At 37.2% G+C, this 16,675-nt stretch overlaps 1 protein-coding gene across 1 annotated transcript in view; it reads left to right on the forward strand.

Moving 5' to 3' along the window:
• The window catches only part of NHLRC2 (NHL repeat containing 2), a 62,544-nt gene that overhangs the window by 13,582 nt on the left and 32,287 nt on the right, over window positions 1-16,675 (forward strand). Inside the window, exons 3-4 of the mRNA XM_065923382.1 lie at window positions 7,088-7,543; window positions 9,896-10,017. Coding sequence (XP_065779454.1) covers window positions 7,088-7,543; window positions 9,896-10,017 — 578 coding nt within the window. The remainder of the gene's footprint in view (window positions 1-7,087; window positions 7,544-9,895; window positions 10,018-16,675) is intronic.

Genomic DNA, 16,675 nt, shown 5'->3' on the forward strand with positions numbered 1-16,675 from the left:
TGAATCAGCCACATATCCCCCACCCTCTTGGATCTCCTTTCCCCGACTCCCAAGCACACCCATCTAGGTCATCACGGAATACCCAGCTGAGCTCCTTTGCTATCTATAGTAGCCAGATATCTAGCTATTAGTTCCTCTCCTGGAACTGGAGTTACCTGGGTGGGTAACATTTAATTAGTGGAGAAGAATGGCTCTGTGACAAGGCTGTTGTGTTCCCTGTGAGACATGATGATAGCTTGAAGTCGGTTTTAGGTAATAAGATCAGTGGGACTTGATCATGGATTAACTATGGGTGATGATAGAGGGCTGGTTGGTTATGACAGAGATATCCTAGGTAGTTTTCTGGCTTGTATAATTGGACAGATGGTGGTGCCGTTCTGTGACAGGAAATGCTGTAGAAAGGACAAATTTGGAGGGGAAGTTCATGAGTTTAGTTTGAAGTATCTCTGAGACTTGCACTTCATTCTTCATCTGACTTCCATTGTTTTTAAGAATGAAGATCTCAGTCCTTAATACGACTCACGAGCCTGTCTCTGTCAGTAGTTTTATTCTCATTTTGTCCAGTGCTCCCCTTTATTCTGTGTGTTTAGTCACTGACCTTCTTCAGTCTCTTTTTCGTGTGTTACTTTCTCTCCCTGCAATCTCCTTCATTGCTCTCTTCACATAGTTAACATCTTCTCATCTTTCAAATCTCACCTTACTCATCACTTTTTTGAAGAAGTATTGGGGTATATTGACCAGAAGGAAAAAAATAAACATTTTTAAAAGTAATATGGTATCAGTTCAGTTGCTCAGTCGTGTCCAACTCTTTGCGACCCCATGGACTACAGCATGCCAGGCTTCCCTGTCCTTCACCCTCTCCCCAAGCTTGTTCAAACTCATGTCCTTTGAGTTGGTGATGCCATTCAACCATCTCATATATACATATATATATATGATATATATTCAGTTCAGTTCAGTCACTCAGTCGTGTCCGACTCTTTGCGACCCCATGAACCGAAGCACGCCAGTCCTCCCTGTCCATCACCAACTCCTGGAGTCTACCCAAACCCATGTCCATCGAATCAGCGATGCCATCCAACCATCTCATCCTCTGTCATCCCCTTCTCCTCCTGCCCTCAATCTTTCCCAGCATCGGGGTCTTTTCAAATGAGTCAGCTCTTCACATCAGGTGGCCAAAGGATTGCAATTTCAGCTTCAGTGTCAGTCCTTCCAATGAACACCCAGGACTGATCTCCTTTAGGATGCACTGGTTGGATCTCCTTGCAGTCCAAGGGACTCTCAAGAGTCTTCTGCAACACCACAGTTCTAAAGCATCAATTCTTCAGTGCTCAGCTTTCTTTATAGTCCAACTCTCACATCCATACATGACCACTGGAAAAAAACCATAGCCTTGACTAGACGGACCTTTGTTGGCAAAGTAATGTCTCTGGTTTTTAATACACTATCTAGGTTGGTCATAACTTTTCTTCTAAGGAGTAAGCATCTTTTAATTTCATGGCTGCAATCACCATCTGCAGTGATTTTGGAGCCCAGAAAAACAAAACCAGCCACTGTTTCCACTGTTTCCCCATCTATTTGCCATGAGGTGATGGGACCAGATGCCATGATCTTAGTTTTCCAAATGTTGAGCTTTAAGCCAACTTTTTCACTCTCCTCTAACTTTCATCAAGAGGCTTTTTAGTTCCTCGTCACTTTCTGCCATAAGGGTGGTATCATCTGCACATCTGAGGTTATTGATGTTTCTCCTGGCAATCTTGATTCCAGCTGTGCTTCCTCCAGCCCAGGGTTTCTCATGATGTACTCTGAAGTTAAATATATTTGAACTCAACTCATGAGTTCTTATTTGTTTCTATAAAGCATCACTGTCATTATTTATTTTGATTTTCAGAGTTTTCCTATTTGACTAATAGGATCACCTTCAAGCTATTCTATCACTTGTGTCCTTTTGTCCTTATCATTCTCTGAGCACTTCTTGTCAATAACAAAATATTTCCAGGTTCGTCTTGTACTTTCCCAGCTCCATGTCTAAATCAGCCATTTTTCCAAGAAGCCTCTGATTCCTTTTAGTATTGAATATTGAGAATGGTTTTGAGAAAATAAGATCTGGACGACTAGATGTGCTTGTCGCTACTGGGGTGTCTTTGCTTCCAGTCCCTCTCAACTAAATTAAAAAATTATTTAAATTGGTTCCTCCCACTCCCCACCCCCCATGAGATTATGTTATCCATTTGAAGTGCAGCAAGATTCGTTTGTTTTTATTTGTATTTTTAGTCCTCCCCCCATTTTTATTTGATATTGTTTGTTTTTAAGTATGCAAAACTATGGGCTTTCCTGGTGGCTTAGACAGTAAAGAAACTACCTGCAATGCAGGAGACCCAAGTCAGGAAGATTCCTTGGAAAAGGGAATGGCTACCCACTGCAGTATTCTTGCTTGGAGAACCCCATGGACAGAGGAGCCTGGGAGGCTACAGTCCATGGCATCACAAAGAGTTGGACACAACTGAGTGACTAACACATTCACTACTTCATGAGGAATTATAACTTGGTCTAAAAGTCAGAACCACACAGAAAATACAGTTCCATCTACCCATCTCTTCTGCTTATTCTTACCGTCTCATTCTTTTTGTCCTGCTCTTTTTATTTTTTAAATTTCTTTTTTTTAAAATATTTTGTATTATTTTAAGTGACATACCATTGACATTTTTGTGCACTTTTTATCATGTAAGTTTTCCTGCAGTCACTTCATATACATGTATAGAAAACTCCCCAGTTATTTTTAATAGCTGCGTAGTAGTGTGTGCATGGGCACGTGCCATAACTTAGCTACTCTGCTGTCCTGTGTATTGACCCTTTGTTCACTCGCTAAGTTATGTCTGATTCTTTGCGACCCCAGGGGCTGCAGCGCACCAGGCTCTTAACGGTGTTTCTAATACAAACAGTGAATAATCTCGTGGATACATTTTTGTGCTGGTTAGTTAGGCTACCTGTAGCTGTTGCCTGTATGTCTGATGGCTCAACTCGAAGTCAGGAGGTCAGGCAGTTGAAAAGGAAAGATGGATATGAAGTAGGGGAGAACAAGGGCAAACTACAACCTATATGCCTGAACTGGAATCCCTTAAGGATGAGCTGCAGCCCATGTCAACTTCCAACTTAAGTAATGAGGTGACCAGCAGAATATGTTTGTTCACTTCATCATGGAGCTAGCCGCTCAACCTGGCCCAGGAGTTGGACATGCTGAGGGAGGAGATTTGGCCGAGCTAGTGCGGCTCCGGGGCCCAGCCGCTCCCCCACAGCCCTCCAGGTGAGCCGGCGGATGAGGAGCGTGTGTGAACTGCAGCAGCGCCTGTGCCTGCACCAGTCTTCCCACAGGAGAGGATCAGGCTGCGGCTGCTTTACACCTTCCAGTTCTCTCAAAGTATCTCGTGGTCCAGGACAACCCAGAACTAGACCGGGAATAGACTACTGGACAACAGTTGCAACCTAGCTAAATCAGCAGAATACAACCCAAGAGTTGAAGAGTAATATAGAATCATATATTCTGACAGAATTAGAAAGAATCCTACTAAAGAAAAATGGAAATAAAAGTGAAAGTGGGGAAACAGACTATTGATAATTGTATAGGTAATAAGTGGCAGTTAAAGGATACCATTTAAAAATGGTAGACCAGATCATAAAAGATTATAAAAATGGGAATTAATACTTTTATAATATGATAAAAAATATTAATAGAAAATAACCACTGAAACAAAAATAAAAACCTTCCTAAAACCTCCAAAATGTCTTTTAAAAAAAGGAAAATGGGCATACCAAATAGACACACTGTAACCTAATATGCAGTAATTACAATATAGAGAAATACAAAAGGTTTGATCAACAAACAATCACATCAATAAATGTGATTAAGGTTAACTTTCCTACTGAAAGAAAATACTCATCAATTCCTATTTCCCATTTTTCAGTTTTTTATAATTTTTTTGTCAGGAGTGAATGCTGAATTAAAAAAATTTTTTTTAATCTCATGAATTTCTTGTTTATTACTTGCTTTCTTTTGATTTATTCTCTTTTCCTGGCCATGATTAGAAGCTTGATTATTTCAGACCCCTACCACCCCCACCTCCCATCCCTCTTCTCCAGAGAGGGGAAAGAGGCTGGAAATGGAGTTAATGATGGACCATGCCTCTGTGTTGAAGCCTTTATAAAATTTCCAAGGGTATAGAGCTCAAAGAACTTAAGTTGGTGAACACAGGAGGAGCTGGGATAGTGGCAGACTGGGAGAGCACGTAGAAGCTCTGTACCCCTTCCCACATACCTAGCCTTATGTTCTCTCTTCCATCTGGATGTTTGGCTGTATGTTCTATCATACTCTTGTACAATAAACCAGTAAACCATAAGTGTTTCTCTGAGTTCTGTGAGTTCTTCTAGCAAATAATCTAATCCAAGGGAAGGGTCATGGAAATCTGATTTGTAGCCAATTTGAACAGAAGTGTGGCTATCTTGGGGACCTGTGACTTGCTGTTGGCATCAGAAGTGGGAGGGCAGTCTTGTGAGTGACTGCCCCCATGTTAGAATTGAGAACACCCAAAAGTTGTTGCAAACAGTTGCCTAGTGTGGGGGAAAAAACCCACCCATCTGGTGTCAGCAGTTTTTAAGTGGTGTTAGTGTAGGAGTAAAGGAGAAACATGCAAGAATAGTGGAGTTTTTCTGAAACAAAAGACAATTTTTTTGTTAATAATACCAGTTTTACTGTATTGTGGTTTAGAATGTAATCTTTATAATCCTTTCTTTGTGATCAGTATTTATAAATATCCCATATATACTTGAGAGGAAGGTGTATTTTTTATTACTGGAGTGTGTCTGCTTTATCAAGTTGCTTCCTTTATTCCTTGGGGGTATTCCTAGTTGTTTATCTTTGTTGTAAATGCTTTCACATTAAAAAATTTCTTCCTGTGTTTAATGCTGTGAGGATTGACATCTGTCTTGTTAGGTATATCCCACTGCTGCTGCTGCTGCTAAGTCGTGTCCGACTCTGTGCGCAATGGACAGCAGCCCACCAGGCTCCTCTGTCCATGGGATTCTCTAGGCAAGAATACTGGAGTGGGTTGCCATTTCCTTCTCCCAGATATATCCTGTTTACCAGAATTACACCCTTCTGTTCCTATCCTTTCGTTTGCCCACATCTTTTCCCATATCTTTATTTTTTGCTTTTCTGGTTCACTATGTTTTCGATGTGTCTCTGATGTACAGAATGTGTCCGAATCTTTTTAATAGATGAATTAAACCCATTCACATTTATTTTTAAGTATTATTATGTATAGTTATGTGTTATTTTGTATATTAGGTTTTATTTGTTGTTTCTCAACATGATATGCTTTTTTTCTATTTTACATTACTAATTTCTTTTGATACATAGAAAATGCTATATTTCTCTTTTATTGGTTATCTTTGTACTTATAACTTAAATAATAATAATGAACATTTGTTGAGGTTTTACAGTTTTACAGTGTACTAGGTACTATGCTAAATGTCTTATACAGATTATCTCTATATCCTCAAAGCTGACCTGTGAGGCAATTACTATTATTTTCCCATTCTAAAAATAAGAAAACTGATAACACAGAGAGATTTAGTGCCATGCCTCAGGTAACTTAGCAAGTAGTAAAGCCAGAATTTGAATTCAGGGAGCTTATTCTATTTTTTTAAGAACTTTATTGCTGCATATTTGACATACAGTGTATTTTAAGTGTACAGGCCTTCTCACTCCTCCCCACTGCCCTTCTACCTCATTCTCCAAGGTGCCACTCTTCACTGTGTCTTTTTTTCTGCAGCTGCTTTCAAGACGTTTGTGGGGTTTTTTTTTTAATCTTTGGTTTTCAGAACTTAATGATGTAGGTAGGCATGGTTTTCTTTCAGTTTATCTTTAAGGTGTACTAACCTTGAATTCTGTGTGTTTATATCTTTAATCAAATTTTGGAAGCTCTGGTGTTATGTATTTTTTCTGCCCCAGTCTCTTGCTCCTCTCCTTCTAAGATTCCTGTGCCATGAATAGTAGATAGATCTTCTGAAACTGCTCCACAGGCTCACTGGGGCCCATTCTCAATGCACAGCTGTGAAAGGGGAAACAAAATACAGCTGGAAACGCGCCCTCCTGTAATTTGCTTTTCCAAATTCTGACCCCTCTCTCAGTTTCCCTGCTTTTGTTTGCTGTTCTCAGCCATCAGACATGTGTGTGTGTGTGTGTGTGTGTGTGTGTGTGTGTGTTTTGATTTAGAGTTGCTAGTTGTAATGGAAGGATGGGCTGTCTGGTACTTAGACCTTCCAATTTGTGTGGTTTTATTTTTTCTTCATACTGGTTTGTATAGTTTTTAATGAATATGTTGGGAGATTCTAATTTACATGGCTATTATTACCTCTATCACCTTGGTAGTCAATACTGAGTTTTTCTGTGAATCCAGCCTAACACTTCATACTTTTTTTTTTTCTGTGTTATTTTCTTGATATGCTGTATTGATTAGGTAAAAGAAATATTTTGTTTTTGGTTTTCAGCAATTCTGCTGTCTATAATATGATCTGTTCTAAGAGCTATACAGTAGGAATTTTAAATAAATTAAGGACCTTATGGAAACATCTTGTTCCTATTCATTCTGTTAATCTATGATGTAGTTAGATCAGAAATATTTAAGAGGATAATGTGACAGTCAGTACCAGCAGAAAACAATCATAGTCTTTGTGAATTTTAAAGGAGCTTAAAATAGGTGGGAAAAGGTTACAAAATTTCAACATCTTCTTAATAAAATAAAAAATTATTTTAAAGCTTTATCTAGATAAAGGACACAGGGTTTTAAACTTAAAGTTGCTACGTGATTTTGATCATATGTGGTTTTTATGTAGTCATCAAGATTGAGTTTAGATTTAAATGTTAATTTTTTTATTCTTGAGCTTAAATACAGTTGAAGATACTGATTTAGTCCTATCTTTTCTCTTTTTATCTGTTTATACTTATTAATGACCCCAACCCTAATATATGGATAGTGATAGTCAAATATTAATACTTAATAATGTTCAACTTTTAATTTTTTGCATTTAGATGGTCTTCTGATTGTTGGTGTTCACTCGGCTAAGTTTCCAAATGAAAAAGTCCTGGATAATATTAGGAGTGCTGTTCTTCGATACAACATCACCCACCCTGTGGTTAATGATGCAGATGCCAGCCTTTGGCAAGAACTAGAAGTTTCCTGCTGGCCGACTCTGATCATACTTGGACCCCGTGGAAACATGTTGTTTTCTTTGATTGGAGAAGGACATAAAGAGAAATTATTTTTATATACTTCAATAGCTTTAAAGTATTACAAAGACAGGGGACAGATCAGACCTAATAAAATTGGAATAAAACTCTATAAAGATTCCTTGCCACCGTCACCATTGCTGTTTCCTGGCAAAATAACAGTGGACCATGTTTCTAATAGATTGGTAATAGCAGACACTGGACATCATAGAATTTTGGTCGTCTGGAAGAATGGACAAACTCAGTACAGCATTGGAGGTAAAGTTTGCTGATTATGATATATATAATGTATTTCACATTATATATGTAAAAATTATTCAGAGAAATGTATTAAAATGGAAATTTATAAATAACTACAGAAGGGCAATATACATTGACTGTTAACTTCATCAGAAATTATTTTGTTAATTAACGTGGGGTGTCTGAATTAATGTCTTCTCACTTCCTCAAAAACAACCAAAACTACCCAAAAAAATTCCATTAAGATCAGAAGGAGGAAATCTTTTGTATAATTTTCAAGTATATCTGTATATCCTATCTTGTTTGTTCAAAAAACTGCCACTTTATTGTATCTTATGAAAATACTGTATACATTTTAGATTTGGGTCATTTTATATGAAAGTATTGTATTTCCCTTTCCATCAAAATATAGCCATATCTTTTTTAAGACCAAGATTATACACTAAGAACTTGAGACTTAGGTTAGAAAATAAATAACCTAGAATTTGTATAACATTATACTTTTCTCTCCTTCCATAAGAACTTAAGCATGTTTTTGAATCCATTGCCTTTGGTTGTAGCAAAATAAAAGTATCATATAGGCGTAGGTCATTTTCTTCCATATCTCCCTGGTCTGTATCTAAAAGGGCTCTTATTGACATCTTACCTAATTAATAAAATCTACTAAGTACACTATTAATCCTGCTCATCCAGGCTGAAATGACATCCAAAAACATATTAGTCAAAGAGAAAAGTAATTCATCTCTTTGCAGTCTTGATTTAGTCATACTGCACTGTTAGTACATAAGGAAGGATGCAGATAAACTAATCATACCCTAAGCCCTGGGGTTGTTATTATGCCAAGATAATATTCCCTTAGCTCTTGAATGCATTTGTTTGTTGTTTCTGTTGTGTGTGTTCTGTGTTGTTTATTTTGCTTTGGCAACTTTGTATCTTAATTTGTAACAGGCAGAGAATTGTTACTCAAAAACATGTGTTATAGCAAGTTACATTTAAATAATTTAAAGTTTTTTTAATAGCTTCTCAAATTTTCAAAATAGTTTAGATGGATATTCTCCTTTGTTAAACAGAGAAACCAGCAGCAAACTACCTTTTCCATACATGTTTCTAGAAGTACTGTTATCTTGTGATAAATTTATAGTTATTCTGCAAGTTTTAAAAGAGAATTTTGTGGTCAGATGCACTCAGGAGACACTGATCAGATGTGCTTTAAAAGATTCTTGGTGGTGGTGGTGGTCTCACTCTACTAGATCTTTTACTCTGCTAATGTGGCTCAAGAATATATGCGAAGGGGTTATATAGTACATAGTACTCTCCAATCTGAAGTGACCACAGTACTCTCCCTTTTTTTCCCCCTCAGAGAGCTCTCATCATCAACAATAATAGTGTTATTAATAATAACAAACAACCAAAATATACCTGGCATTATTCTGAGCACTTTACCTGTATTAATGTACACAGTGCTATAAGTTAGATATATTATTAGTTCCATTTTACAAAAGAGAAACTTTTGTCACACAGAACTTGCCTAGATCAACAGCTAAGTAGAGCTGGGGTTTAAACCAAGTCTGTTAAGTTGGGATTCGTGGGCTATTAAGGAATGCTTGAATGATCCTCATGACCTGTGAACCCCTTGAAATTGTTTGTGACATTTAATGCTGCTGCTGCTAAGGTGCTTCAGTTGTATCTGACTCTGTACGACCCCATAGACGGCAGCCCAACAGGGTCCTCTGTCCCTGGGATTCTCTAGGCAAGAACACTGGAGTGGATTGTCATTTCCTTCTGAAAGTGAAAAGTGAAAGTGAAGTCACTCAGTCATGTCCGACTCTTAATGACCCCATGGGCTGTAACCTACCAGGCTTCTCCATCCATGGGATTCTCCAGGCAAGAGTGCTGGAGTGGGTTGCCATTTCCTTCTCCAGACATTTAATGGGCATGTGTATTTTTGTAAGGGAAGGGCTCATAATTTTCACTGTTACTATCGAAGGAGTTTATGTTCCAAAATTGTTAAAAATCATTCATCTAGATGCTGAAAGATTTAAATTATTTTTAATTCTTTCTAGTCTAGGTAATAGATGCCTTTTGAATTAATTTCTTCTGATACACACTACTAAAGTATTTCAGTAACCATTATGTAGTAAGTCCTGTCACTTGCAAAACTTATTCCTGAGAAAAACAGGTATCTTGGGAAACAGTTGTTATTATTCAGTGGCTCAGTCATGTCTGACTCTTTGCGACCCCATGAACTGCAGAAGTATCATTTATATTAAAATCCCAGCTTTAAATACAAGTTTTTATTTTGGGTTTTTTGTTTGCTTGTTTTCCTTTGGGTTAAGAAAAATTTTCTCTTTTGGTTGCTTTGTCTTTTAGGACCCAACCCTGGAAGAAAAGATGGAATCTTTTCAGAGTCAAGTTTTCATTCACCACAAGGTGTAGCCATAATGAATAATATCATATATGTGGCAGATACAGAAAATCACCTGATAAGAAAGGTAATTTTCCATTTTAAATAAAGTTTTAATACTTCCAATCAGAAAAACTTATATATACTTGCTACATAAATATTTGAAATGAGAGGGTGTTGCTTAAATATTTTAGATCATCCTCATTCAGTTTTTCTCAGAGGTACTTGCTTTAACTTTATTCTTATGTAGCTTGTTTTTCTGTGGGTCAGCCTATTGTCACAGAGGGCAAATCCATCAAGTCCTTTTTTTTAATCCTTTATTTCAAAGTCATGTGCCTAATCACCCTAAGGCTCCTCAATTTGAGGTATCTTCCTAATCAGTTTGTAAAGTGATGCTTTGTCCCTTTTCAGTTAAATTTTCTCAAATCTAGGAAAAAAACAAACACACATTTCTGCCTCCCTTCAGCCCTTATGTTTTCTCTGAGAATACTTATGTGTTAATTAGACTTAAATATTTTTTTAGTTTCATTATAGTAGCAATATATGATCTTGTTTTTTTTTAAATGATGTAATACTTAAAGAGTTTAAAAGTCCCAAGTGATCTATTTGGACTCCCTAGTGGTAACCAACCATTGTTAAAATTTGTGTCTTCAGAAGTTTTCTACTCATACACAAATTAATTTTGTCTTTAGAGAATCTTCCTTTTTAAACAAATGGAATCATAATGTATATACATAGTTTTTGCATTCTCCCTTAACTTTTTTTCCCCATATTAGTCATATGAATATGACTGCATAGTATTACCTAGTTATTTTAAGCATTTCTTACAGATGAGTATTTTGGCTGTAATTTATCGTTCTTTAACATGCCATCTATTTGGAAAATAAGTTCATCTAATCCATTCTGTCTGAACATACTATTTCAGGGACTTCCCTTGCTTTTCTATTTCTCTCTCTTGATGTTTTTGCCTATTTATATTGGCAAAATTGTCAACTAATATACTTAGTTGATAATTATACATAAAATAGGAAAAAACATGTAGAACATATAATGATAATAATCACTGTAATGTAAATCCCCACACAGGCATGAAATTTATTTTCTTTACTACTGAAATTCTAAGCACCTAAAACAGAGCCTGGCCCACAGTAGGTAAATTTAATAGATATTTATTGAATGAATTTATAAGCAAGTAACATCTGTTGACTAAAGCATTTTCTAAAGTGTGTTTATCCTAATATGAAAAGATGTTACATGAGAAAAAGATTTTGTGGCTTTTTAAATTAAAGCAGATTTGTTTTTTAAACCTCTTAGAAAATTTCTTAGATTTTAATATGCCAATATATTGTGCATACATTAGTGGGGGGATAGATGTGTGTCCAGTATTTCTAAACTTACTTGACCAAGAAGCCCTATTTGGCAGAACTTTTCATAGGACTGATAACTTAACGTTGTGTACTTCGAGCAAACGTGGTTTTCTGTTGCTCCTTAAAGGTCAGTATTTCTTTATCATTATCTTTTTTGGGCTCTGTGCTTCTAAAATTCATCAGAGTATCATAGATATCGAAGAGAATAATGAGGTAATAAGGTATTTAGCCCACAAGGTAGAGGGAATACTTGTTCTTTTTTGAATACACGTTAATTTCTCTTGCTTTAGAACTTAGTGGGTTCTAAAGTATTGATAGCATAATCATCATAACAAATATAGGTTACTTGGAGTCATTTTTATATTATATGACAGTTTAGTATCTTCAGAAAAAGGAAATGATGTAGAATTATTTCTTCCTCTCTTTTAAAATCTATAAAAATGTTTATTTTACATTTTTAAGATCTCATTTGCAGAGGGTGGATCATACTCCTATGTTTATACCTCACGAACATCATTGTTCCATGTCAGCCTGTTTCTTGTTAGAAATAACTTACTTACTTATTTGTAAACTCCTCCTCATCTCCATTTCCATTTCCCCTGCCATTCCCTGTGCATAACTATACCTATAGGCAGCCTTTTTGATGTGTTTAATTCACATCTTTTTGTTTGTTTGTGACCTTTTAAAACCTGTAGTATTTTATTTGTATGTGACCTTTATTTTTTTGGGCTCCAAAATCACTGTGGATGGTGACTGCAGCCATGAAATTAAAAGATGCTTACTCCTTGGAAGGAAAGTTATGACCAACCTAGATAGCATATTAAAAAGCAGAGACATTACTTTGCCAACCAAGGTCCATCTGGTCAAGGCTGTAGTTTTTCCAGTGGTCATGTATGGATGTGAGAGTTGGATTGAAGAAAGCTGAGCGCTGAAAAATTGATGCACTTGAACTGTGGTGTTGGAGAAGACTCTTGAGAGTCCCTTGGACTGCAAAGAGATCCAGCCAGTCCATCTTAAAGGAGATCAGTCCCGGGTGTTCATTGGAAGGACTGATGCTGAAGCTGAAACTCCAATACTTTGGCCACCTCATGTGGAGAGTTGACTCATTGGAAAAGACCCTGATGCTGGGAGGGATTGGGGGCAGGAGGATAAGGGGACGACAGAGGATGAGATGGCTGGATGGCATCACTGACTCGATGGGCATGAGTTTGAGTAAACTCCAGGAGTTGGTGATGGATGGACAGGGAGGCCTGGTGTGCTGCAATTCATGGGGTCACAAAGAGTCAGACACGACTGAGCGACTGAACTGAACTGACCTTATATTATAAAATCTGTAGTATTTTAAGAACTTTATTGTGATACATTTTCCATAGAATAAAGGTCACCCATTTCAAGTATATAATTTAGGAATTTTTAGTAATTTTAACAAGTTGCGAAACCATTATCATAAATCAGTTTTAGAACATTTTCATCTTCCTAGTAAGAACCCTCATACCCAGTTATAATTAATCCCCATTTCCATCCCCCAGTTTCTGTCTCTATAAATTTGCCTCTTTTGAGCATTTGTATAAATAGAATCATATAATGGATGGCTTCTTCTGTGTGTCTGGCTTCTTTCATTCTGTGTAATGTTTTTGAGGTTCACTGATGATGTAACATGTCAGGAGTTCCTTTATACTGCTGAAGAGCATTCCATTGTGTGCATAAACCACATTTTATCCAGTAACCAGTTGTTGACATTTAAGGTGTTTCCAATTTTTGGCTATTACAGATAATTCACATAGAAGTTTTGTGTGGGCATACATTTTTATTTCTTTTGGGTTGTTGTTGTTCAGTCACTCACTCCGACTCTTTGTGACCCCATGGACCGCAGCGCGCCAGACTTCCCTGTCCTTCACCATCTCCTGGAGCTCGCTCAAACTCAAGTCCATTGAGTTGGTGATGCCATCCAACCATCTTGTCCTCTGTTGTCCCCTTCTTTTCCTGCCTTCAATCTTTCCCAGCATCAGGGCCTTTTCAAATGAGTCAGTTCTTTCCATCAGGTGGCCAAAGGATTGGAGCTTCAGCTTCAGCATCAGTCCTTCCAATGAATATTTAGGACTGATCTCCTTTAGGATGGACTGGTTTGATCTCCTTGCAGTCCAAGGGACTCTCAGTAGTCTTCTCCAGTACCACAGTTCAAAAGCATCAGTTCTTCAATCCTCAGCCTTCTTTATAGTCCAACTGTCATATCCATACATGACTACTGGAAAAATCATACCTTCGACTAGATGGACCTTTGTCTCTGCTTTTTAATATGCTGTCTAGGTTTGTCATAGCTAAGGGTTCAACTTCATTCTTTTACATGTGGACATCTAGTTATCCCAGAACCGTTTATGGAAGAGACTGTTCTTTCTGCTTTGAGTAGTCTTGGCAGCCTTTAGAAAATCAATTATTCATACTTGCATGGGTTTATATCCAGACTTTCACGTCTATTCCATTGGTCTGTTTATCTGTCTTTATGGTAATATCACACTGTTTTGATTGCCATAACTTAATAAGCTGTGAAATCAGAAAGTATGAGTCTTCCTGCTTACTTCTTTGTCAACATTTTTTGACCATTCCTGAATCCCTCGCAATTCTATAAGAATTTTAGGATCACCTTATCCATTTCTGCAAAAACTTCTGTTTCTTTCTCATGTGAATATATTGTTTGAAAAAACACACAACAGTTTTATCTTTTCCCTTTTCATTTTTATACTTCATTACCTTTTATTATTATTGCTTTTAAGCATTGTGGTAATAGTAGATATCTTGTCATGCTCATAGTCTTAAATAGAATGCATGTAAACTTTCTCCAGAAGTTTACATGCATTTTCTGTAGCTTTGGGAGATAAAATATTTACGAACTTAAGAAATTTTCTCTTAGTTACTAAGAATTATTATATGATTTTATTAGATGCATTTTCTGTATTTATGGAAATAATTGTATAGTTTTTTGCCCTTAGTATACTGATGTGATGAATTATATTATTAGGTGTATTTGATGTTGAATCATCTTTTTATCCCTGGAATAAAACTTACCTAATCATGATTTTTTTAAAAGCCAAATTAGATTTGATTATCCAAAATTACATTCAATGTTGTAAAATTCATATTCATAAATTCTATATTTTCTTGTACTGTTCTCATCTGATTTTGGAATCAATGTCATACTGATCTCATCAAAGTAAGTTTTTTTCTTTTTTTTTTTTTTCCTGTTTTTTTTGAATAATTTGTCTCACATAGGAATTAATGGTTTTTGAATATTTATTAAAACTCCTATAACATTACCTAGGCCCAGGTTTTCTCCAAAAGGAATTTTTAAACTATCCTATCAGTTTCTGTGAAAAGAAAGTGAAAGTGAAGTTGCTCAGTCGTGTCCGACTCTTAGTGACCCCATGGACTGTAGCCTACCACGCTCCTCTGTCCATGGGATTTTCCAGGCAAGAGTACTAGAGTGGGTTGCCATTTCCTTTTCCAGGGGATCTTCCCGACCCAGGGATCGAACCCAGGTCTCCCGCATTGCAGGCAGACGCTTTACAGTCTGAGCCACCAGGGAAGTCTTAAATCATGATCTATTTCAAGAACTCATCCCTGGCTGCCTATTGTATTTTTACAAATTATATGTTGCAATAAAAATATAAAGTTACATTGATGAACATTATTTATAATTTCAGAAGATTATAGAGCAGCTACTAAAAATAATGCAAGAGGATATCACCAAAATAAATCAATGTAATTTACCATAATAACAGAATGAAATAGCCATCTGATGCTTTACTAGATTCAGAAAAACAGCAGAAAACATTTAATCATGTTAAAATTAATAAACTTGAAATGTAAATGAATGTCCACAATAGGATAAATACCATCTACAAAAAGCCTACAGCTACACTTAATGCAAAGTATTATATACTTTCGCCTCATGGTTAGGAACAAGACAAGGCATGATCACGTTCACCATGCCTATTAGACATTGTACTGAAAGTACTAGCCATTATAATGAGGCAAAAAAGAGGAATAGAAGGCATATAGGATAAAAAGGAAGAATAACAACTATTTGCCAGAGACATGTCATGTACATAGAAGATTCTGAGAAATCTATGCAAAGTTACTGGAACTAATAAGTAAATTTGGGAATGTTACAAACTACAAAGTCAATGTAAAAAGATCTATATTTTTATATACTAGTAACAAAGGTCCGTCTGGTCAAGGCTATGGTTCTTCCAGTGGTCATGTATGGATGTGAGAGTTGGACTGTGAAGAAAGCTGAGCGCCGAAAAATTGATGCTTTTGAACTATGGTGTTGGAGAAGACTCTTGAGAGTCCCTTGGACTCCAAGGAGATCCAACCAGTCCATCCTAAAGGAGATCAGTCCTGGGTGTTCATTGGAAGGACTGATGCTGAAGCTGAAACTCCAGCACTTAGGCCACCTCATGCGGAGAGTTGACTCATTGGAAAAGACCCTGATGCTGGGAGGGATTGGAGGCAGGAGGAGAAGGGATGACAGAGGATGAGATGGCTGGATGGCGTCGCCGACTCGATGGACATGAGTTTGAGTAGGCTCTGGGAGTTGGTGATGGACAGGGAGGCCTGGCGTACTGCGATTCACGGGGTCGCAAAGAGTTGGGCATGACTGAGTGACTGAACTGAACTGAACTGAACAAAGGCAATGGCAACCCACTCCACTACTCTTGCCTGCAAAATCCCATGGATGGAGAAGCCTGGTAGGCTGCAGTCCATGGGGTCGCTAAGAGTTGGACACGACTGAGCAACTTCACTTTCACTTTTCACTTTCATGCACTGGAGAAGGAAATGGCAACCCACTCCAGTGTTCTTGTCTGGAGGATCCCAGGGACCGGGCAGCCTGGTGGGCTGCTGTCTATGGGATCGCACAGAGTCAGACATGACTGAAGCGACTTAGCAGCAGCAGCAACAGTCAACTGGAAATGGAATTTTAAAATTCTGCTTACTTAGCAACCAAAACAGAATATTGGAATAAATTTTTAGCAATACATAACTATAAAACTTTGCAGTCACTGCAGATGGTGATTGCAGCCATGAAATTAAAAGATGCTTGCTCCTTGGAAGAAAAGCTATGACCAACCTAGACAGCATATTAAAAAGCAGAGACATTACTTTGCCAACAAAGGTCCATCTAGTTGAATCTATGATTTTTCCAGTTGTCGTGTATGGATATGAGAGTTGTGCCATAAAGAAAACTGAGCACTGAAGAATTGATGCTTTTGAACTGTGGTGTTGGAGTAAACTCTTCTTTTTTTCAAATTTTATTGTACTGGTTTTGCCATACTTTGACATGAATCCACCACAGGTGTACATGTGTTCCCCATCCTGAAC

The sequence above is a fragment of the Muntiacus reevesi genome, chromosome 2 (assembly GCF_963930625.1).
Source record: "Muntiacus reevesi chromosome 2, mMunRee1.1, whole genome shotgun sequence".
In the NCBI taxonomy this organism is placed as follows: Eukaryota; Metazoa; Chordata; class Mammalia; order Artiodactyla; family Cervidae; genus Muntiacus; species Muntiacus reevesi.